This window comes from Notolepis coatsorum (genome assembly GCF_963971535.1).
Source record: "Notolepis coatsorum genome assembly, chromosome: 7".
Classification (NCBI taxonomy): Eukaryota; Metazoa; Chordata; class Actinopteri; order Aulopiformes; family Paralepididae; genus Notolepis; species Notolepis coatsorum.
In genome coordinates this window covers 104,932,989-104,955,833 of record NC_140171.1, presented here as the reverse complement: position 1 = coordinate 104,955,833, position 22,845 = coordinate 104,932,989, and the positions used below count along the sequence as shown (strand labels likewise).

The 22,845-nt window shown below is 43.6% G+C and overlaps 1 protein-coding gene across 5 annotated transcripts in view; it reads right to left on the bottom strand.

The window, feature by feature from the left end:
• The window catches only part of add3a (adducin 3 (gamma) a), a 239,165-nt gene that overhangs the window by 36,349 nt on the left and 179,971 nt on the right, over window positions 1–22,845 (bottom strand). For all 5 annotated transcript variants that reach the window (XM_084318972.1, XM_084318971.1, XM_084318970.1 and 2 more), the window contains exons 6-9: window positions 10,402–10,551; window positions 4,372–4,515; window positions 3,461–3,559; window positions 939–1,115 (exon numbers count right to left, since the gene is read on the bottom strand). In XM_084318972.1, coding sequence (XP_084175098.1) covers window positions 939–1,115; window positions 3,461–3,559; window positions 4,372–4,515; window positions 10,402–10,551 — 570 coding nt within the window. The remainder of the gene's footprint in view (window positions 1–938; window positions 1,116–3,460; window positions 3,560–4,371; window positions 4,516–10,401; window positions 10,552–22,845) is intronic.

Here is a 22,845-nt window from a genome sequence, read left to right as displayed (position 1 = left end):
TCCCTCTATGTGTATTTATGTCTGTACCCCTCTATGTGTGTATTTATGTCTGTACCCCTCTATGTGTGTATTTATGTCTGTACCCCTCTATATGTATTTATGTCTGTACACTCTATGTGTGTATTTATGTCTGTACCCCTCTATGTATTTATGTCTGTACCCCTCTATGTGTGTATTTATGTCTGTACCCCTCTGTGTGTATTTATGTGTGTGTATTTATGTCTGTACCCCTCTATATGTGTATTTATGTCTGTATCCCTCTGTGTGTATTTATGTCTGTACCCCTCTATGTGTATTTATGTCTGTACCCCTCTATGTGTATGGGCTTTGATTTGTCCCTGTACACTGTTTTATTTTTAATAGACGCATGAATGCCTAGTGAGTGAATGTACAGAATATGTTTTAAATAGTTTTTATATTAGATTTAATGTCCTTCTATTTTTCTGTTTCTTTCTGGCTTAGACATCTAGCCCAGGGACTACAACTGAAAACTAGCAACCCTGCTAATGTTGGCATATTTACAGTTTTTAATTTGTATTCATTTATAAATGCACAACTGTTGATTGATATGCACTGACCCTGATCAAATAAACTAAACTAAAGTGTGTATTTACGTCTGTACACCTCTATGTGTGTATTCATGTATGTACCCCTCTACATAATGTATTTGTACCACTATATCTGTACTCCTCTACATATATGTATGAATACCACTACATCCGTATCCCTAAATGTGTGTGTACTAATATCACTACAACAGCACTGTTCTACAAAGGCAAACTATAGTAACCTTTGCAGGGCAGTATAGGCAGATGCGCTGACTCACTTCATCCAGATACATTTGTGTGTGTGTGTGTGTGTGTGTGTGTGTGTGCGTACAATACAATACACACCCATATGCATTATAATATAGCCCCCCAGCGCTGCTGCATACTCACCAGGTTATCCAGCATCCTCATCAGGGACTCAAACTCCAACTCTCCAACCTTCCACTTGTGCTGACCGCCCATGTTGACGGCTGCTGCATCAGCCACAGCAAACACCCTGGATCTGTACTTCTCCTGATCAAGAACTATCAGGTTGTCTACACCACCAGCACAAGAGATAGCATTCACCTGGAGACACAGGGGGGAGAGGGAGAGAGAGAGGGGGGGGGGGAGAGAGAGAGGGAGGGGGGGAGGGAGAGAGAGAAGGGGGGGAGGGAGAGAGTGAGGGGAGAGAGAGAGTGAGGGGGAGGGAGAGTGAGGGGGGAGAGAGCGAGAGGGGGGAGGGGGAGAGAAAGGGAGGGGGGAGAGAGGGAGAGAGAAAGAGGGGGAGGGAGAGAGAGAGAGATAGAGAGAGAGAGGGATGAACAGGATATAAATCATTAACAAGTCTAGCTAATTGGGAAGTGGTGAAGACCACTAGTCTACAGGTGTTGTCAACCCCCATGAGACAGTGCTTGGCCTGAAGACACGATGGGCACAAACAAATGATGTCCCACCAGTGACACACGGCCACAGTTTTTTTTTTTTTTTTTTAATTAAGCAGGGCTTTGCTGTGTGGATTCATGTTTTTGTTTCGATGGCTCAAATTGTCTGCCAGCGCTGTAAGCCTATGGAGATGTTTACCTTCTTTGCAGGGCTATAACTTTTAAAATTGTATTGCTATATTGACATTACTATGGCCCATTCAACATCGATTATCCATCGTTCAGGATGTGGGAACGTTATACTTTTTCATTCATACATTGTTGTGTTAATACCTTCTAGAATATAAGTATGTTTTTAATATTTTCTGCTGTAATTCCAAAAACGCTAGTTATAGGCCCAAACGCATTATCGATTGCCGTGTCCCCCCATACACGCTACACCAAAAAACTCAAATGTATATGATCGGTATACATTATGCCTCATCATGCGCAGAGGAAAGGGGAAGGGGGGGGTCGTTTATAATTCCCCGATCATCAGTAACTGCTTTATGTAGGTTGGGTGATATATTGATCAGATGGTTTGCAAACAAGGAAATGCACAATCGGGTTGAAAATAACGTTATATTCCTCTTACCGTGGGCCAATGAGACTGGCGGTGAAAGATCCCAATTATATGACGGCGATCGCCTAGGTCCATTTCCGGTTTGTATGGCACAATAAACGCCGAAATCATATCGATTATTACGTTTAGAAAGCGATCCATTATGTACATAGTGTCTGTCGGGAGTCCCGTAACGAGATGTGACTGCCGGATGATTTTCATCGATGCACTGATGGCACATCCTGTTTGTGAGTGTAACTCGCCCGACCATCCACCAGGCGGCAATATTGAGCCAGCTGCAGGACCGGGGGTGGGTATATGAATTATGAATGCCATGGCGAAAAAATGAAATATTGATCTAAAAAACGCTGTACAGCGATCCTGGCAGACAACGCATGGCGGCCAATAACGCTGGATGTGTTAACACAGGCTACACTGCACATAACGGTACACACACACAAACACTACAGTAATCACACAGACACATTAATAACTTCAATGCTAGCCCCAATAGCCCCCATCTCTCCCTCTCTCCCTCTCTCCCTCCCTCCCTCCCCTGCTCTAGATGTGTGCTACACAGCAGCAGCGAGGCTATGGGGGGGAGGACGTTCTCCACGGTGGTGCCATGTTGTTTAGATCCAGGGCAGGATTAGGAATACGTCTTGTTGTAACTGGGCTGTAAAATGTCTCCTGACAGGGTTACTGCCCTGGTTTCATGATGCACAGGTGTCATTGTCGTGTTTTATGGATCTCATAAGATGAGTGTGTGTGTGTGTCTGTGTGTGTGTGTGTGCGCATGTGTGCACAAGTATGTATATATGTGTGTGTGTGAGTGTGCACACGTGTGTATATGTGTGTGTGTGCACGACACGTGTGTGTGTGTATGTGTGTGTGTGTGTGCACAAGTGTGTATATATGTGTGTGTGTATTAAGGCTGAGCCCGAACGTTCAAATGTTTGTTCGTTACGTTAACATTTGAATTCTAAATCAAAATTTGAATATTTAATTTTTAATAATCTTTTTTTCTATGTGTCTATTCATTCCGTTTAAACCAATGGGGTTGGTTGCAGATAAAGATTAGGCTACACTAATATTATAGTATTACAAAAAACTTCTATTTATATTCATAAGTTATATTCATTAAAGAAAGTTGATTTAATAAAAAAAATACTCATTTAATCAGATTAATCACTTTATTCAAATTGAGGATTTAGTTTGAGGATATTTATATAAAAAAAAAATTCAAAACTAAGGTTCGAACGTTCGTTCGAAAAACCCTGACGAAGTTCGAATCCCAAAAACAGGCTTCGGGGACAGCCTTAGTGTGTATGAGTGTGTGTACCTGGATCCCTATGTGTGTGCACGAGTGTGTATGTGTGTGTGTGTGTATACGTGTGTGTGTGTGCACAAGTGTGTATATAGGTGTGTGTGTGTATGAGTGTGTGTACCTGGATCTCACAGGCATACTGGGCATTGTAAATGTAGTGAAAGGCCTCTTCGATGGTCTCCCCGAGAGCCACCACACCGTGGTTTCTCAACACCAGCACCTGTAACACACAGAGAGAGAGAGAGAGAGGTTAATGGACCATAGACAAAAACACACTGTCAAACACATTTTCATACCATGAGAGCTGCCAATAACACGGCTGAGAAGCGCTCAGAGCCCCTACATTAACACCTAATGGACCATTTCAAAGTAATGATTGACATGTGGATCAACAGCAGCCTTTTAGACACTAGGCCTACTAGTGTCTACTCCCCCCGGTCACCAGTCCTCCACCGTCTCTATAGCTGTCAGTTACAACTGTAACCGAGGGAGGTGTCCAACTGTGAATTAAAGACTCCATAGCTATAAATGGACCCTGGGCCTAAGGCAGGCTTTAGGCTTCAACGCATGGGTTGCAGTACATCGGCGAACCACTAGATGGCTGTGCTGCGTTGTGTTCGACAAATGCCTATATTTTCGGACTTCCTCTGCCAGGCTTTTTTTTTTTTTTTTGTCCATCACGATTGATAATGGAACGCTCCGACCGAGCTCCTGAGATGATAAACGGTAAATACGGAAGTATGTCAGAGGAACACGTACATGTCCCGGCCCAGCCCAGGGAAGCGGCCAATCACAGCTCTGCGCTGTCCACGTCATCGATTTGACGCAGTTACATTTTTGGCCAGTTGAACGTAGGCCTTGCCGTTAGGTAGGCTTGAGGGAGGCTGGGCCACAAACCGTCGCAACCACTTTGACGTCTGAGTATAAATTAGGCATCAGTGCCTCCACAACAGATGCGGGTGTGTTGAGTGTGTGCGTGGCAGACCGCAGGCCCTGCCCAGGTGTGGCTGGCTGTGGGCTGGAGCTCTGTACCTTGGCTGTAGGCCCCAGGGCTTTCTGTAGCTCCCTGCGATCCTCCTGGCCGTCCAGGCTGCCCTGGTAGTTGAAATAAGCGATGTCTCCCAGGATCAGAGCTTCTTGGGAGATGGGCAGGATGCCACACTTCATGGATGACACCTGCCAGATGTATGGACAGAGTTATACTATTATTATGTACAGTGATACAGGTATAAAGACACTATGGTAGTAGGTCATACTGGCCAGCAGCGTAACTACTGTAGTAAGAGTAGGTAGGGATATGTACAGATATAAATATCGTATCTACAGATATGTAAAAAGGATTATATGCAGGTATGTACAGGCAGATGTATATATATATATATATATATATATATATACTGTAAGAATAAATATATTTATATGGTATATACAGCATTAATGTACATGCTATTATACATGTTATTTATTATATAACTTATACAGAGTTATATGGGTTATATGCAGGTGTATAAGTAGGATTATATGCAGGTATATTTAGACAGATATGGATATATACATACATGTGGTAAATGTAAATATATAAATGTATATATACGGTATATACAGCACTATTGTACATGTTATCATAAAGAGTTATATGGGTAGACTATGGTATGAGGTAGGTAGTTATCATTATTTTTGCTCAGGATGATACCCTTAGGAGTCCTGAGAAACCAGGGTCATTATAGGGTAAGAATACATATATATGTATATATGGGTTATATGCAGGTGTATAAATTGGTATAAAGAAGGATTATATGCAGGTATATTCAGACGGATATGGACATATATGCTGTAAATATAAATATATATATATGTATATATAGATTAGATTAGATTAAAATGTATTGTCATTATACAGCACAAGTACAGTACAACGATATACTTGTATATACAGAACTATTGTACATGCTATCATACACGTTATATGGATAGACTATAGTCTATACAGTATGAGGTAGTTATGATTATATTGTTATTTCTGTCTCTGCACCTGGCGTTTCCCATCCTGTCTTTGAGCGCAGCCCTATAATGGTGGCGACGACTGGCCTGTTCATTCTCTAATGAGTTAATTGCATCAGAGCTCTGTACAGTGTCTCACGCACAGACAGTTATTGTGTCTATTTCAAGATAATTACTCTTTTCCTGTTTCTCTGGTCCATAACCCCTTAAGCAGAGATTTATTTCACGTCATAAATAGATTAATAGTCTGTATTAATTAATGTTGCATTTCTTTTTCAAATGTAGCCAATAGTAAAGACCCTAACCCTATCAAAACAGCAGTCAAAGTGTATATTTTCAGCACTACGTTTGTTTACCAATGATTTTAAGTGTTATTAGCGAAATATGAGTTCATAGAAATCAGTGCATTGGATTGGAAACCGGATGAATTAGACTTAGATTAGAATAAAGGAAACTGTCATGAAACCGTTGTAGTCCTAAGAAAGAGGAGACCCAGGGCTTTTGATGGACATTAAAATATCATAAAACTACACTACCCAGCTCACACCAGCCCCTGTCTAAGCTGGAGGGGCTGACATGAAAATAACTTTTGAACGTTATTTTCGTGATTATATCATTATACAAACAAACCTGAACGTTATTGCCATAAAATAGAACATAGTTTGTTTCTTTACCTTTCTGTGAACGTCTACAAAAGAAATGCATTGCAATCTGGTGAAAAATGGCGGAGCTATGGACATTATACAAAAGTAACTGTACTTACAGTAGATTTCATTCACGGTCTTTGCTGCCCTGTAACGGGCGCCTGGTGATACTAAATCCAGATTTAACTCCGCCATTGGAAAGAGGGGATTTGGCACAATCCATAGATGTATGACATGGCCATAATAAGGTCATGTATAGGCCTGATATTCTATATTCTATATTCATATTTCATGTCCGGATTTCAAAATTCAATACTGTATCTACAAAACCCCCTGTAAATCATCTGCCCTTTATTAATTTGCTTAGATTATTTGTACACTTGATCTCAAGAAGGTGCTGAATGAGCTCAGTGGCAATTCTTCATGTCTGGACAATGATAGCATGGTGTTATTCAGCGTCAAAGAGGGAAAAAAGAAAAATAGAATAATAATTTATATTCTCCTTTGGTTCATTACAATTTACTCAAGCATAGTAAGAGACACAATATTTCTGACACTGGGAATACATTCCCTGAGGTCCATAGATGTCCCTAGATACCAATAACATGCAAATGGTGCTTGTAGAAGTGGAGCAATCCTCCATTTATGTAATGTATGTACTTTAGGCGAATCTTCTGAAAATGTGGCTAGGGCTTAAGAGGTTAAACGCTCTCTGAAATCCACATCACTAATTTAAAGGTGCTATATAGATAACATTCTAGAACACACTAGAAAAAAAGCTTTAAAAGCTCTGTGGATGTATTATATATATATAAAAAAAAAGATTAGTCTACATAATCTTAGTAGTAGTAGGGTGGGGATACATGCCTGCATGTGATGGACCTTTATGATAAATGCATTAATCAATACCTTTTTTGGGGGGGAAAGCAATACTTTTATTCCACACCTTTCTAAGAGCTCTGTGTTTTTACTCAGTACTGTACTGTACTTAAGTACAAATTCGAGCTATTTACTTTACGTGAGTATTTTCATTTTAGGGAACTTTATACTTTTACTCCACTACATTTCAAAGGACATATTGTACTTTTTACTCCACTACATTTACCTGAACCCATCAGGTACTAGTTACTTTGAAGAAAAGGATTTTGCTTTGATAACACAATATATACAAAATGTAAAATGTATGAAGATGATATACGTTCACATTTTGATGCCCGTCAAAGTACATTCAATAGCAAATACGTCTCTACTTTTACTTAAGTAGAATTTGAATGGAGGACTTTTACTTTTACCAGAGTACTAATTTATCTGGGTATTTCTAATTTTACTTAAAGGTCAACCTCCACATTGTATTTTTGTTCAATAAACAATGTGGACTAGGTCAACAGTGGCTTTCATGAAGAAGGGGAAAAAAGTATTGAAATTGACCCAGTTTTAGCGTTTTTATCAAACATTTTGTCTGCCCAACACAATCACCACGCACGTGCATATTTTAATCAATGGTTCATAACGTGCGTGTGTAATTGAAATGATCGTCACAACAGGTGCAGGGCACCAGGGGGCTCACCAGGGGGCGCTGAGAGTCACACAGCTAGTGGCAGGCAGAGAGCCTTGCTACCATAGATATATGTTGCTACTACTAGCCGAATGAAAATGTATCTGTTTCACCTCACTATTGCTCCGTGATTATAGCCATCCATCCATCTCTAAAGCTAACCACTATTTGTAAAAGCCACAACCACGTTACCATATTTGTAATAATGTAAATCATTGTGTCGTTGTACACATATTGTGTTTATAACGTTAGTAGATAACATAGCTTAGCTTGGTAGCTATTGTGCTAACAACATATCCCGACATCCGGCTCGCTGGCCGGCATGAACGGCCGACCCAAAATGGTTCTCTCCTCTCTGTACACCCCGTCCCCACGGGTGCCCTGCCGGGGGGCCCATGGACGCGACGGCGGCGGCAGCCGTAGGGTGCTCGAGCACGTAAAGGCTAGTGTTACACGATAGCTATGAGCTAACTAGCGCTGCGGGCTCCGGCGCCCTGCGGCCGCCGCTGTTGTCGAGTCCACAAGCTCCTCCGCGGGGACGGGGGCACACAAAGAGGAGAGAACCACCCGCAGGGACGGCGGGCTATAGGCTAACGTCAGTGAGTGTAGCAGGGACGGCGGAGATATAGGCTAACTGTGATGCACCGAGTGAGCCACCATTGATCTAGTACTATGACCCGGACGCGTGTAGCTGTTCCGCAACAGTAAGTGACTTCCGGGGTAGGCCTGATTGGCCCCGACAGGCACGTGACGCGCAACTTTCTCTGCCGCGCGGCAGAGCTTGCGGAATGATGTAACCGTCCAAATCCGCTATGACTCTCATTCAGCGCTTTAGCTCACCTCGCAGAGCAGCGGTCCTGCGATCCTGCGGTCCGTTGTTGACGAGTTCGAATCCCATCGAATTTTTTTTTTTTAACGTGATTTTTTTTTAACGTGTATTCTTTCGCCGGTTAAGGTTAGGCATGGTTAAGGTTAAGGTTAGGCATTGTTTCGGAGTTGGTTAAGGTTAGAACGGTTAAGTTTAGGCGCTGTTAATGAGCTGGTTAAGGTTAGAGTTTGTGTTAGAGAATGGCAATATTCTTTCTATGGTTAAGGTTAGGCATGGTTAAGGTTAAGGTTAAGGTTAGGCATTGTTTCGGAGTTGGTTAAGGTTAGAACGGTTAAGTTTAGGCGCTGTTAAGGAGCTGGTTAAGGTTAGAGTTTGTGTTAGAGAATGGCAATAGACAGCCTATTTCCGCGCGACAGCTCTCAGCAGCCTCGTTGCGCGTCCTGAGTTTGCCGCGTCACGTGCCTGTCGGGGCCAATCAGGCCTACCCGGAAGTCACTTACTGTTGCGGAACCGGTACACGCGACCCGGACGGACATAAGGCATACGTTTCCTGAAGTGACGTCACGGCCGTGCTAGGTGCTAGCGTCTGATAAGCTTTTAGATTCAGCTCATTAATATGCACCTGTTGTCCTGTTGTGACGTCGGCGTTTGATAAGCTTTTTTGATTCGCGCGTGCATGTTATTCGTGCGTGGACATTTTTAACTCTTTCAGAGTGTCATTTCCGGTGTCGAATGGAAAAAAATAAATAATGAAATTATATACCAATGATGTAAACTACCCATAATTGATCAGTAGGGTTTAACCTGGAGGTTGGGCTTTAAGTGAAAGAACAGTGTAATAATAATAATAATAATAATAATAATAATAATGGATTCGATTTGTACCGCGCTCCACATTCGCGAGAATCTCAGAGCGCTTACAGGAGACAAATACAAAAGTTAAATGAATAAAACAATTTAAAATTAATAAAAACAATTAAAAAGACTAACAACCAGTAAATTGGAAGAACCTAAGAGTCAAATAAAATAAAATAAAAATAATAGTAAAATGAATAGAAGTAAAAAAAATAAAAGTAAAAGAAAATTCAGGCAAAAGCCTTGTTAAAAAGAAATGTTTTTAGGCCCCTTTTAAAAACCTCGACGGATTGTGGTGCTCGCAAGTGGATGGGGAGAGCATTCCACAGTCTGGGTGCGGCGGAGCAGAAGGCGCGATCACCCATGGAGTGCAGCTTAGTCCTGGGGGCTTTGAGGAGGTAGGCTGTGCCGGAGCGGAGGGAACGTGAGGAGGACTGGGGGGTGAGGAGTTCCTTGAGATAGGCAGGGGCACCACCGTGTACGCACTGGTGAGTGAGGAGGGACACCTTGAACTCAATTCTGTGTTCCACGGGGAGCCAGTGAAGGGATCTGAGGGTGGGGGTGATGTGATCATATTTGCGCACCCTCATCAGGATCCTAGCAGCGACATTCTGAATGGTTTGCAGTTTTTTAATGCTTTTGCTAGGAATCCCGATGAGGAGTGCATTGCAATAGTCCAGCCTGGAGGAAACAAAAGCGTGGACGAGTTTCTCCGAGTCTGCCAGGGTGAGTGAGGGGCGGAGTTTGGTGATGTTACGGAGGTGAAAGAAAGAGGTCTTGCAGAGGTGTTTGATGTGTGTATCATATGTGAGGTGGGGGTCCATTTTCACGCCCAAGTTGGTGACAAGGGTGGAAAGGGGAATGTCCTGACCGGAGAAGGAGATGGTGGTGATGGTGGTTGACCGGACCTGGTGTGGGGTACCGATCAGCATGGCTTGTGTTTTGGAGCTGTTGACCTGGAGAAACCTGTGGTTCATCCACGCCTTAGTCTCCTCCAGGCAAGTGGTCAGTGTGGGGGGTGATGAAGGTGATGATGGTGTGATCCGGATATATAACTATATTATATTATAATTATATTATATAATATAATATATAAGTGTACTTCTTCCACCACAGTCTATAGCACCTTTAAAAAAAAAGGAAAACTGTCAGGGGGAGGAGCTACAGTGCTTACTCACCGCGGCCATGGCAGGAGTGTGCACGTGGATGACGCAGCGCACATCTGGCCGCATGGAGTAGATGGCAGCGTGGGGGCTGAAGCCACAGGGGTCCACCCGCAGGTTGGTGGAGCCCTGGTCGATCACGGCCCCGAGGATGTTCACCTTCACCTGGGGGGAGAGAGAGAGAGAGAGAGGATGAGACCGGCGAATGGGAGGAGGAGGAAGAGAAGGATAATTTACCTCAAACCCCGCCCTCTTTATTTGATCCTCCAATCACAGTGGCTCGGTAGGTAGAGCAGTCGTCCGGTAATCCGGAGGTTCCCGGTTCGATTCCCGCTCCTCCCGGGCAGCGTGTCGAAGTGTCCTTGAGCAAGACACTTAACCCCTAACTGCTCCCGATGAGCAGGTTGGCACCTTGCATGGTTGTCTCTGCCATCGGTGTGTGAATGAATGGGTCAAATGTGATGAACAAATTGTTGAGCGCTTTGGATAAAAAGCCATTTATTTACCATTTATTTACACCTGTTGATTGTTTAAAATCATAGGGTAGTGTGTCTTAAAGCTGCACCAGGTACAAACTAACCTAGTATGATATCAAAATTAAGTTTGATATATCTTTACATAAATGGTAAATGGCTGCATTTATATAGTACTTTTATACAAAGCGCTTTACAATTTGTTCCACACATGTTACACATTCACACACTGACAGCGGAGGCAACCATGCAAGGTGCCGACCTGCTCATCGGGAGCAATTAAGGGTTAAGTGTCTTGCTCAAGGACACTTCGACACGCTGCCCGGGAGGAGCGGGAGTTGAACCGAGAACATCCAGATTACCAGACGACTGCTCTACCTCCTGAGCCACTGTAGCCTATACTGCCCTACGAAGGCAAAAAGCTGTGCCTTCCGTTCTCCCACATAAAGCGTTACAAGAGAAAAACTGGATCCCTGGAGCGCTGTTTGCAACTAGAAATGATCAGTTTGGCTACGGTGCTCCCACCACCTTTACCATACAAAAAAGCATCCTTGCTGAAGAAACAGTTGCGATTGGAGGATCAAGAAAAGAGGGCGGGGGTTTGAGATAGGTAAATTGGAAATGGACAGCAAAGGCGAGCAGACACGTGACATTAAACAGACAGAAAGCAGAGCGACAGACAAGACAAGGCGTTCGATAACTATCCGACATCGACGGATGCGGAAAATAAACACAACTCGGATCGACGGGCGGCACGTCTTGAAATCACATTATCAACGATTCCCTCCCTCGTTAAACCTCCTCCTCCAGGAAATGAAATGGAACGTTACCAGGAATCACATCCAACTCTGAAGGGCCGTGACCTTCTCACAGGGACCGCCTCAACAAGACAAGTTAGCAGTTATTCGATTATTACCCTATAAGTCTTGGAGGTATGGGGATAGAGAGACACACGGAGATAGAGAGATAGATAGAGAGATGGAAGGATGACAAAAAGGGATGATAGATGATGCAGAGGTTACTTAAGACATGGCTGGGTGTGGCCAGCTGGCCTGTCAACAGTGATGAGAGTACAACCAGTCCTCATCCAAAACACTAATTACATTCCTTCAGACATTACAGCCCGGCTTGTGAATCTTGGACCAATCTATCCTTGTGATGCGATCCAGTGGTCAATGTCATCCGGATCTCACGAGCTCAGGCTACGTGTTCGGGGGAAGAGGGGGGGCTTGCAAGATCCAGATCGCATCATGAGACTAAAGGTCATCTATTGGTCTGTTTTCACCGAATATAATATGAGAGATATCCAGGTCCAGGCCTTATTTCTTTTATTGGGAGTGCAGCTATCGCTAGCATAGCTTTCATGGCCTGCTTCAGTCTTGACATGCATTATAACACACATTAGAAGATTAATCCACAAGTTATACCTTGTCTCCACTGGCCAGGGTTTAGCCGTGCTGTGGCCTGTCTGGCACACAGTGAGCGTGTCTCCATTGTCTTTAGAACCTGGTCAAACCTGGCCAAAGCCAGCTGGACCTGTTGTCATTGTGTATCATCATGGTTTGGTTTGTGTACCACAGTTGGTGGTGTGAATTTAGAAAGGTTGCCCAGCTACCGGAGTTTACAAGAAATGCATTGGAGACACAAACCCAACCATACCATACCATGCTAGACCATGGCTAGCCCCAGCCAGTCTGAACACATAGCTAATGGAGACACAAATACAACCATTCCATACCATGCTAGACCATGGCTAGCCCCAGCCAGTCTGAACACATAGCTAATGGAGACACAAATACAACCATTCCATACCATGCTAGACCATGGCTAGCCCCAGCCAGTCTGAACACATAGCTAATGGAGACACAAATACAACCATTCCATACCATGCTAGACCATGGCTAGCCCCAGCCAGTCTGAACACATAGCTAATGGAGACACAAATACAACCATTCCATACCATGCTAGACCATGGTTAGCCCCAGCCAGGCTGAACATAGCTAATGGAGACACAAACCCAACCATACCATACCATGCTAGACCATGGCTAGCCCCAGTCAGGCTGAACATAGCTAATGGAGACACAAACCCAACCATTCCATACCATGCTAGACCATGGCTAGCCCCAGTCAGGTTGAACATAGCTAATGGAGACACAAACCCAACCATTCCATACCATGCTAGACCATGGCTAGCCCCAGTCAGGTTGAACATAGCTAATGGAGAAGAGGAACACTTCCTTTGGTGACTGAAAGTCCCAATTTTTTAATGACATTTGCGCTGGCATGTTGAGCATGTGTTTCCTGGGCTAATTCTGTCTTCAGCTAATTGTCTTCTCTTTTTGACTTCATGTTCATAATGGCGCTCCTCTAAGAGTCGTGGTTTCTTTTATTGGGAGTGCAGATCTCGCTATCATACCACTTTAAATTAATATTATAGTGATTTTGAATAATATTTGAATGGTATTTTATTTTCCTGTTGCTTTGCCCCCAAGGGGGACTGTTTGTTCTGTCAATACCAGGATAAGGTGAAGGCAGAGTGGAGGGACAACGACGACTAATGCTAAGTTCAGACTACATGATTGATGAACATTGTTACTCAGCTGATAGAGTTGTACCCTTCCTGATGACTTGTCGTACAGAACTTGTAAGTCGCTTTGGATAAAAGCGTCAGCTAAATTACTAAATGTAAATGTAATGATTATAGCCCTCATCTGCGCTCGCCAACAGTCTTTTGAAGAGACAACTCAGTGTTCGCTCGACACGCTCACGTTGGAGCTCGATCGCTACGTGCTAATTGTGAAAAAATGCGATCCGAGCAACTCGCCAATATGTCGAGTTGCTAAATATCTGGAACTAGGAGTCCAACAGCCAATGAGAGCGCAAGACTCGAGAGCGGGCCTGCCTACATTGATCCATCACAAAATGGAGATAACACGTATTGCTGTCCATTGGTTTGTTATTAAAGTGGAACCGGAGGTGATCACGTGTTTACAGAAACAACGGCTTGCCTAACGGACGGTGACATATCCATCGAGTCCGAGTCCTGGACTGATTTTCAGGACTCATGACTCGACTTGGACTTGAGCACCGATGACTCGGACTTGGACTCGAGCATTGACTGCATTCAGACTCGGAAGGTGCAGACGAGGACTCTGACTTCATTGATAAATACAGTTTACAGAACAGAAGTTGTTTCTTTGTAATATGCCCTAATAATTTGGCATAAGATATTGATGGCTAGTGCATTTGTTTGGCTATTCTGTCTCAAAGTAAATAAACTCCCTTTGAAATGGTGACCGCTGTGTCATTTATGTTTAATGTAGACCTTTTTTCTTTTGTATGTCAGCTCTTTGACTGCCAGAGTGGAGTGGACTCACCTTGGAGTGTGGTAGTGAGAGGGTTAAAGCCGGAGGTCAGAGGTGGAGACAGCAGAGTCTACTGGTCTGTTAATTCAGGGTGAAAAGGCTCATGTTGACCCCTCTGACTGCCATATGGGAGCGTGAGGCAGAGATGGATGAAATGCTGGCGCACTATTGATCATCTATTGATCCCTTAGAGGAAAGTTGGGGCGTAACTAACTATACCCTTCTATCTCTGCCTGTGCACACACATGCACACGCACACGCACACACACGATGAGTGAGAGGATGGAACACTAACTCGTCATCATCTGTTGTGTACAGTATCAACCCACCTTCCCACTGTCCTTCAAAGGCCCTTGTCCTTCAGGCTATGCACCCTGCACCCGCCAATCAAATCCAAAAAGCTCAGAAGTCCTTATTGCGCACATAGCTGTTCTAAAATTAAGAAATGCCACAAGGAGCGTCGAGGAGAGTTTGAAATGTGAAACGCGGGTGGTAGTGTGTGTGTGAGAACATAAAAAATACCACAATGCACGCCGGAGTGCAGCTGGGCTCTAAGACAGACTGAGGACTTGTTGAGCCGTTTGGAAACGGAACATGATATCCCAGGATTCCCTGGGGCTCCTCTGCATGAAACCAATCAGCCATCTTCTCCTTTGACCTTGAAACCTCTTAATGTGAAGACGATCTCCCTGAAGGCACATGATGGTCTTGGCACTGGTCTAAAATAAGCTTAGTAGGCTTCAAAGCTCAACCTTTGCCCTCAGAGGCATAATATTAAAACTGATCTGAGATTTCTCTCTGTCTTAACACTTTCAGTGCCAACGACGAGATATCTCGTTTGTTCATGCCGACCGTTCAGTGCCAACGATGATAGATCTATTTTTTTTTAATTATTATTAGCGATTTTTGAATTCACATTTCATCAATCTAGCCTCACGTTAGTGCTGCAAACTCTCTCTGAGCTCCATTGGGAAAATACCGTTTTTCAAAATGGTATAAAACGGAAATGAACCAATTAAAAAACAATCCGTTTCGACAATGTTGACTGCAAACAAGTCATTAATAAGCGACGGCCAGATTAGACACATAGCCATAATTTTTTTTAAAGATTTATTTTTTGGCGTTTTATCGCTTTATTTCTACTGGGCAGTCCAGTAGTGAGAGACAGAGGAGGAATGGGAGACAGAGTGGGGTGAAGACATTCTGCAAATAACGACGGGTCCGGGAATCGAACCCGGGTCGGCCGTGTCGCGGCTGAGCGCGCTATGTGGTTCGCCACTGGGGCGCCCACATAGCCATAATTTAAGATGTAGTTTATACGTTCACAAATATGAGAGCGCTATCATTGAAGTGGGTGGTGGCACGCAAGCACTAAATCGTGCGCCCCCTGCTGGCACTGAAAGTGTTAATTTGATCAAGGAAGATTTTTTTTGTTTTTGATCTACTTTTTCTCCCCATTTTTTGTTTTTTTCCCATCCGCAATTTCGTATTGTCCAATTCTACCCTCCCCTGTCTCGAACGTTGTTAGGCCATGCCTCCCACAAGCCGGCTGCAATGTGGACGAAGCCTTGCATCACGTGTCCCCTCCGGTACACGAGGAGGCAGCCGTCGCATCTTTTCACTTGCACAGCGCGATCTCTCAGCGGCGAGGGTCTGCGTGGGAGGGTCACGCCGCCCCCGTTGCTTCCTGATTCTGCTGCGCAGGCGCACCAACCGACCTGTAGGAGTCGCTGTCCACAACGTCCGATCCCCACCCACCAGCTCCCCACCCCCTAATACTGCCAATTGTGTTAAATTAAATTAATTATTATTATTAGTATGAACGACCAGCCAAGCTGGTAGCAATGCCGAGAGCTGGTTGGCCATTGATTAGATTAGATTAGAATAAAATGTATTGTCATTATACAGCAAAAGTACAGCACAACGAAAATAAGTTTGGCATCCAACCAGAGTGCAAATGTAACAGTAAAGTGCAGTATAGTAATATCCAATGTACAGGTGATTAAACTGGGTATAATATATAAATTAGTACTACTGAGTAATAGTGCTAATCAGATGTATGCACAGAGTATTAATATGTACAGTGACAGCCCAAACCCACCGAACACGTGACATGGGCGTGAGGTGGGCGGGCGATCAGCAATTCACTTTTGCTCCCATGTTAACGGCCGTCGCTGTTCACACCGGCCGCGCGTGCAAATAAACCATACTGTACCTTTTCAGGAGTACAGTCACACTGATTTCATCATTTTAAAATTAATTCTAACATTCTAATTAATTAGATAATAACTGGTTATACATGCAAAATGGACAATAGAACACTGGAACTGGAAATCTTTAATAAATCTTCAAACGGGGACCGACTTCGCATATAGACTAGGCATTTACAGCTGTTCCAATGTAAATGTGCCTTCCTCCGTGCGCTTTTGCTCGCTCTGAAGTCGGACTCGGTGTGGACGGCCACGCGCGCTGTTCTCGCACAAAACCCACACGTCCCGGTGTGATACAGGTATAAAGACACTATGGTAGTAAGTCATACTGGCCAGCGGCGTAACTAGTAAGAGTAGGTAAGGGATATGTACAGATAATATCTACAGATATGTAAAAAGGGTATTATACGCAGGTATGTACAGATGTGCACAGATGTGTATATGTATATTATATATATATATATTAGGGATGTCCGATATTATCGGCCGACCGATATTATCGGCCGATATCGGCAGTAAAATGTGTTATCGGAAAATATCGGTATCGGTTTAAAAAAAAATAAAAACAATAACAATATTTGTTATATATATATCCAGTGACATTATTAGTTACCTGAAATTATTCAGTTTTTGGGGGGGGGAAACCCTGCATATATCGGTATTGGTTGTTATCGGTTGATATCGGTATCGGAAATTAAGAGTTGGACAATATCGGAATATCGGTATCGGTAAAAAAGCCAATATCGAGCATCCCTAATATATATATATATATATATATACACTGTATATACAGCATTATTGTACATGCTATGATACAGAGTTATATGGGTTATGTGCAGGTGTATAAGTAAGTAGGTATATAGAAGGATCATAATGCAGGTGTATTCAGACATATATGGATATATATATATATATATATATAATTATACAGTAAGGTATATACAGCACTATATGCTATCATCCAGAGTTATATGGGTAGACTATAGTAGGAGGTAGGTAGTTATGATGAGCTGAGCACTTTTCATGATTTTGTATCCAGGCCAACATCTTTCTATCTTTACACCATAGCTGTCAAACTCATGGCCCGCGGGCCAAATGTGGCCCGCCACGTCATTTGATATGGCCCCCAAGAGCTCTGGTAAATAAAATAAAATAAATAATTTTTTTTAAACATTAATCTTGGGTTAAGAAATAGCGGCGTTAAAAGAATTGTGGGTTAATGCGTTAATAAAGCTTTAACTTTGACAGCCTTAGTTATTACACATTCTTACACATACATGTATGTTGAACATCTGAGGTATTGATGAAGTAACAAAGGAAAAAAGTCAAAAGCACTTACTCCTCAGACATTCTTTGACGATTTTACAGCCCAAAATACAAAAAAGATCCAGGAGGATTGAAGAAATATTGTCTGAACTGTCAGATGCAAACTGGCTGTGTGACATAACCGAGCATCTCGCTCAATTGAATAAGAAGCTGTAGGGACGCAAACAAGTCCCACCCAAAACTTGACCAATATAGTTGTGAACTGAGACAACCCTTATTTTGTTATTTTTTAGTACAGTTACAGTTGTGTGTTCATGCAGACACATAATAACAATTTCATTACGAATTGAAAATGGGGGACCCTGATGTAAACAAGTCGAAAGTCTTTCTCTGGTCTGCAACCCCTTAACAATTGTGTGTATTGAACTGTACTGTACCCATTCTGCAATCTGTTAATTAAAGTTAATTAAACAATCTTCCATTAGTTGGATGTATGGCCTCTGCAAGGTTGTGTGCAGCCATTTGTTTTTGTAACATCTGCTACATCTGTCCCACGTGTTCTTTGCAGCTCACAGTTGTTAGTTCTGCCCCTCTTGACTGTGACAAAAAGGTTTGAACAAACTTAATGTCATAGCTTGTATTTGATGATATTCTTCGTTGTTATTTACTTGAATGGTTTGATCATTGATGGATGGAGTAATATGGGGTTCTGATAAACAAAATGTATTTGTTAAAATAACATAAGCTAACATATATTTTTACATCTATGCAAATGCATATGCAATATGTATAACTTGAATAAGTAATAAATACAGAAACATGTTTAACAATATGTAAATTAGTAGCTACATTTATTTGACATTACATTAACATTTATACGGTCTTTGGCCCTTTGAGGGCAACCATAATGCTGATGTGGCCCTCTGTGACACCCCTGCTTTACACCCACTCCCAAAAGGGGCATTGTAATCATGCGTGTCAATGTACATGATTGTCTGTCTGTCTGTCTGTCTGTCTGTCTGTCTGTCTGTCTGTCTGTCTGTCTGTCTGTCTGTAACCACTACAACTCACTTTGGCTCAAGCTTGGAGGATAGATTGACCGTGGCCAGGCGCCAAGGATCTGCACTGTTTAATAATTATTTACAGTGCAGTGATTGATAGCACAGATCAAGATAAAAACGTTTTTTGCCACTGGTGTATATAGTAGAGGACCAAGATGGCAACAGACAAGATTTCCAACATAGGGACACTAGGTGGGGACATGAGCTAGGGAATACATTTATTTAAATGCTAACATTGTTTCATATGACGATTAGGTGATTAGGTTCAAATGAGAATGGATTTAGTCACAATATCAGGATTGCCGCAGGGCTTTTCTCATACAGAACATCCAGTGGTTGTAATATTTTCATTACAACAACAAATCAAAGTGTGACCCCTGTATCAGAGGCAGATGAACTCTGCTAGCATGAGAACATGTCTTTATGCTCCCTCAAATCCAGAGGAGGAACTGTATTATGGGAACCACGAGGACGTCTCGAACAACGCTTTGGAGACGGTCTTGTTTCCGTCAAGGAACGAACATGATCCTATTATTTCACCGGATTCGGTGCAGGAGAGCGAGAGCAAACAAGACAAGCGTCTCAGGAGTGTGAGAGCGCACGGCAAAGAGTTTCCTCTTGAAAGGCAGCCAGAGAGAGAGAGAGAGAGAGAGATAGAACGAGAGATAGAACGAGAGAGAGAGACAGAATGAGAGAGAGAGAATGATAGAGAGAGAACGAGAGAGAGAGACAGAATGAGAGAGACAGAGACAAAACGAGAGAGACAGAACGAGAGAGATCGAGAGAGAGAGAGACAGAACGAGACAGAATGAGAGAGTGAGAGAGCACGGCACAGAGTTTCCTTTGAAAGGCAGCCAGCTTCCTGTCGATGCCCTCTGTCTCACCTTGGAGCTCTGACGTCGAGACAGCCAGAGAGAAAGGAGAGAGCCGAGACAAATCCAGGCCGCCCAGCTAGACAGCCAGGCCCCTAGCCGTCCTCAGATGGCAGAGCCTCCGCCCCTGACACGACCTCTCACACGCTCCGCTCTGGACGACTTCCTCCCGCTGGAGGTTAACGACCTGCGCACCTCCCTAAACTGTCCCCCTTCTGTGGCTTCAAGCCGTAAGAGTTCTAATGAAAACACTAAAGAGACGCACAGCGCACTGTAGGTTTTCAACCAGAGCAAAAATGTCCAACTGCAGCCAAAAAAAAAGAGAGGAACGTGTGTGTGTGTGTGTAGCGCCTTTGAGACGCTGTCCGTTGCATGTGGAATGAATCGAAGCCAGATTATGTGTGTCCAAAATGCAAACTTCAGGATTCATTCTTGCTCTCGCTTCAGTTTCCGGCACTGGGAATGCCGACTTTAATTCATTCAATGCGCGTGGGCCAGTGGCTCAATGGAAGAGTACATTCCTACCCCCCAAACCCATAACTACGGAGTCTATGGCACACTGTGGAAGAGAAGGCACGGCCATGGAGATCAAATTTAAGAGAGAGAAGGGAAGGAGATGAAGGGGAGGGATGAGAGAGAGAAAGAGACACATGTTTTTTTTTGCTCACTCAACAGCTGCTGTGTTATGATATCACAGACAAAACCTCCCCTGCCTACCACAGAGCCACATATAAGACTTGAGGACTACACTGGATCCAGACACAAAAATATTATTATGTTGCCATAATTCTTCTCCAGCCTACACAGCCTAGACTGTGATGCCACAGGAATACGGCTTCAAACGGTGATCTTCCAAACACTGGTCAGATTGGTTCACCCAAGGCAAACAACCAGAGTACTGAGTGAATGCCAAGCTGGAGATGAACCCTGGCCTAGAGAAAGAGAGAGAGATAGAGGAGAGAGATAGAACAAAAGAGAGAGAAAGAGAGAGAGAGAGAGAGAGAGAGAGACCACAGGACGGAAATATAGTCACAGAAAAACAGCTTTAGCCACAATAGTACTGACTTTTTGTGAGGATTGTGAAACAGAGAGAGGGGGGTCTTGTGATGAGCCTCCATTAAAACTACAGACAATACCAGGAGACAGACATTGTTTAACAAGGGCATGGCAGTTACGAGAGAGAGAGAGAGAGAGAATGAGAGAGAACGAAAGAGAGACAGAACGAGAGAGAACGAAAGAGAGAGAGACAGAGAGAGACAGAGAGAGACAGAGAGAGAGAGAGACCACAGGTAACCTCAGCACGGAAACTAGTCACAGAAAAACAGCTTTAGCCACAATAGTACTGACTTTTTGTGAGGATTGTGAAACAGAGAGACTGTAAACTGTAAAGTACTACAGATAAATAAATAAATGAGTACTCTGGTAAAAGTCCTCCATTCAAATTCTAATTCTAAGTGTAGCATCCTGAATATTCTGCAATTTATTCAGAAGTGCTGACCTAACCTGTTACTAAGACGTGATAAACAGTGTTCCTCTTTGATATCTCGCCCCGACTAATAATGCGAGGTGCTCTTCTTCCTCCGGCTTCGATATGGACCATTAACGTGACATTGAATCATCTTTCTTCCTGCCTTGAGTGTCCCATGTGGGACCAGTTTGCGGTCGCCAGCAGGGGGCGGTGGTGGCAGGCGGAGCGAGGGAGAAAGGAGCAGCGAGTGAGAAGCTAGTTACCTGGAGGGCGGAACAGGAGGATGTCCTCTTCGACAGTGAACTCGAACGTGAGCGGACGTGTGCTCTCGAAGAGCCCCGTTGAAGAGCAACGGGAGATAACAAGTACTTTGCTATAACACGGGTTATCCTAGAAGTACAAGCGATAGAGAAGTGTGTGAATAAGTGAAACGGGTTATCCTAGAAGTACAAGCGATAGAGAAGTGTGTGAATAAGCGAAACGGAAAGAAGAACCAACTTCAGTAAATAACGTGTTATCCTAGAAGTTGAAGCGGTATATTAGCTTGCTGCTAACGGCTATAGTGACTCCGAGTACACCACAAGGCGAGCGTCGCTGAAGACAGGTGGTGCCTATAGCACGTTGCGTTAGCTGTATAGACGACAGCAGGAGGGTCCCCCAAGACCCACAGTTTAGCTGTGTTTAAGGTAGCAAACAGTTTAGAGCGCGCCAGCTCAGTCAGCAGCCCTGCAGTGGACGTCTCGTTTTATAAACTGATGTAGAGAGACAAGCTTTAAGAGGGTAATACCATGATAATCACGGGTTGAACGGTGGAGGAATAGCATCTAAAGGTGCCAGGTCAGTGAGGTCGAAATGTGCTTGGCTTAGAAGACGGTGATAGAAGAAGCGGTTCAGAGGCAGTAGCCAGCAGAATGTTTAGCAGGGCCGAATGTTGACATTCCGATCTGGAACAAGCTGATAGCGGCACAGAGCGAGGGAGAGGGGTGACATCCTTAATGAAACAGTAGAAACTGCGTTTTGAAATGTGTGAAAGGTTATTAGCAGTTGTCATGACAGTGTCGCATGACAACCAGGAGAGGGGCGGGGGCCGTCGTTGCTATGACGAAGATCTATAAGTCGAACAGTGTTTTCCGTGTGTAAGGCAGACCAAGAGCGACTAGGACTGAGATCACACAGAAGACACTCTCTCCTCTCATCACGGAGAGGGGGGGGGGGGGGGAAGGATGCCACATCATCATTAGCTTCGGCTAACGCGAGGAGGGTTTAGGCTAAAGACCAGGCCTGACCACCATTGGATTGAATAGCAGGAGGACGATAGACTGAACACACCGAAAGATCATTAGAATAGATCTTACAAGGACAATACAATCTGTTAACATCTGAGCTGAGGCTTCTGTTTATATCAATAAACAACGCTTCTCCTTGTAAGGTATTACGCTGTGTCAAAGTGTCGAATTCTTACGAAGGTGGAGAATTATTATGGTTTGCGGATCGCACTAACGGGGAGAGATAAGGATCATATCAGCCAGTATATGAGACGTCAGGACCATTAAAAGTACACAACGCAGAGGAATTGGATGGAGAGATGATAACACAAGAAGACGTGATACTGGCCAGATTGATCAGGATCTAACACCATTGAACTCCTTAATATGTGCCTGGGTCTTCCCCTACTCAAAGCGGGGCTCTTGAATTAATGTACTGAGCACTAGGTGCCTATTTTGGGAATAGCGTCCCCTGTA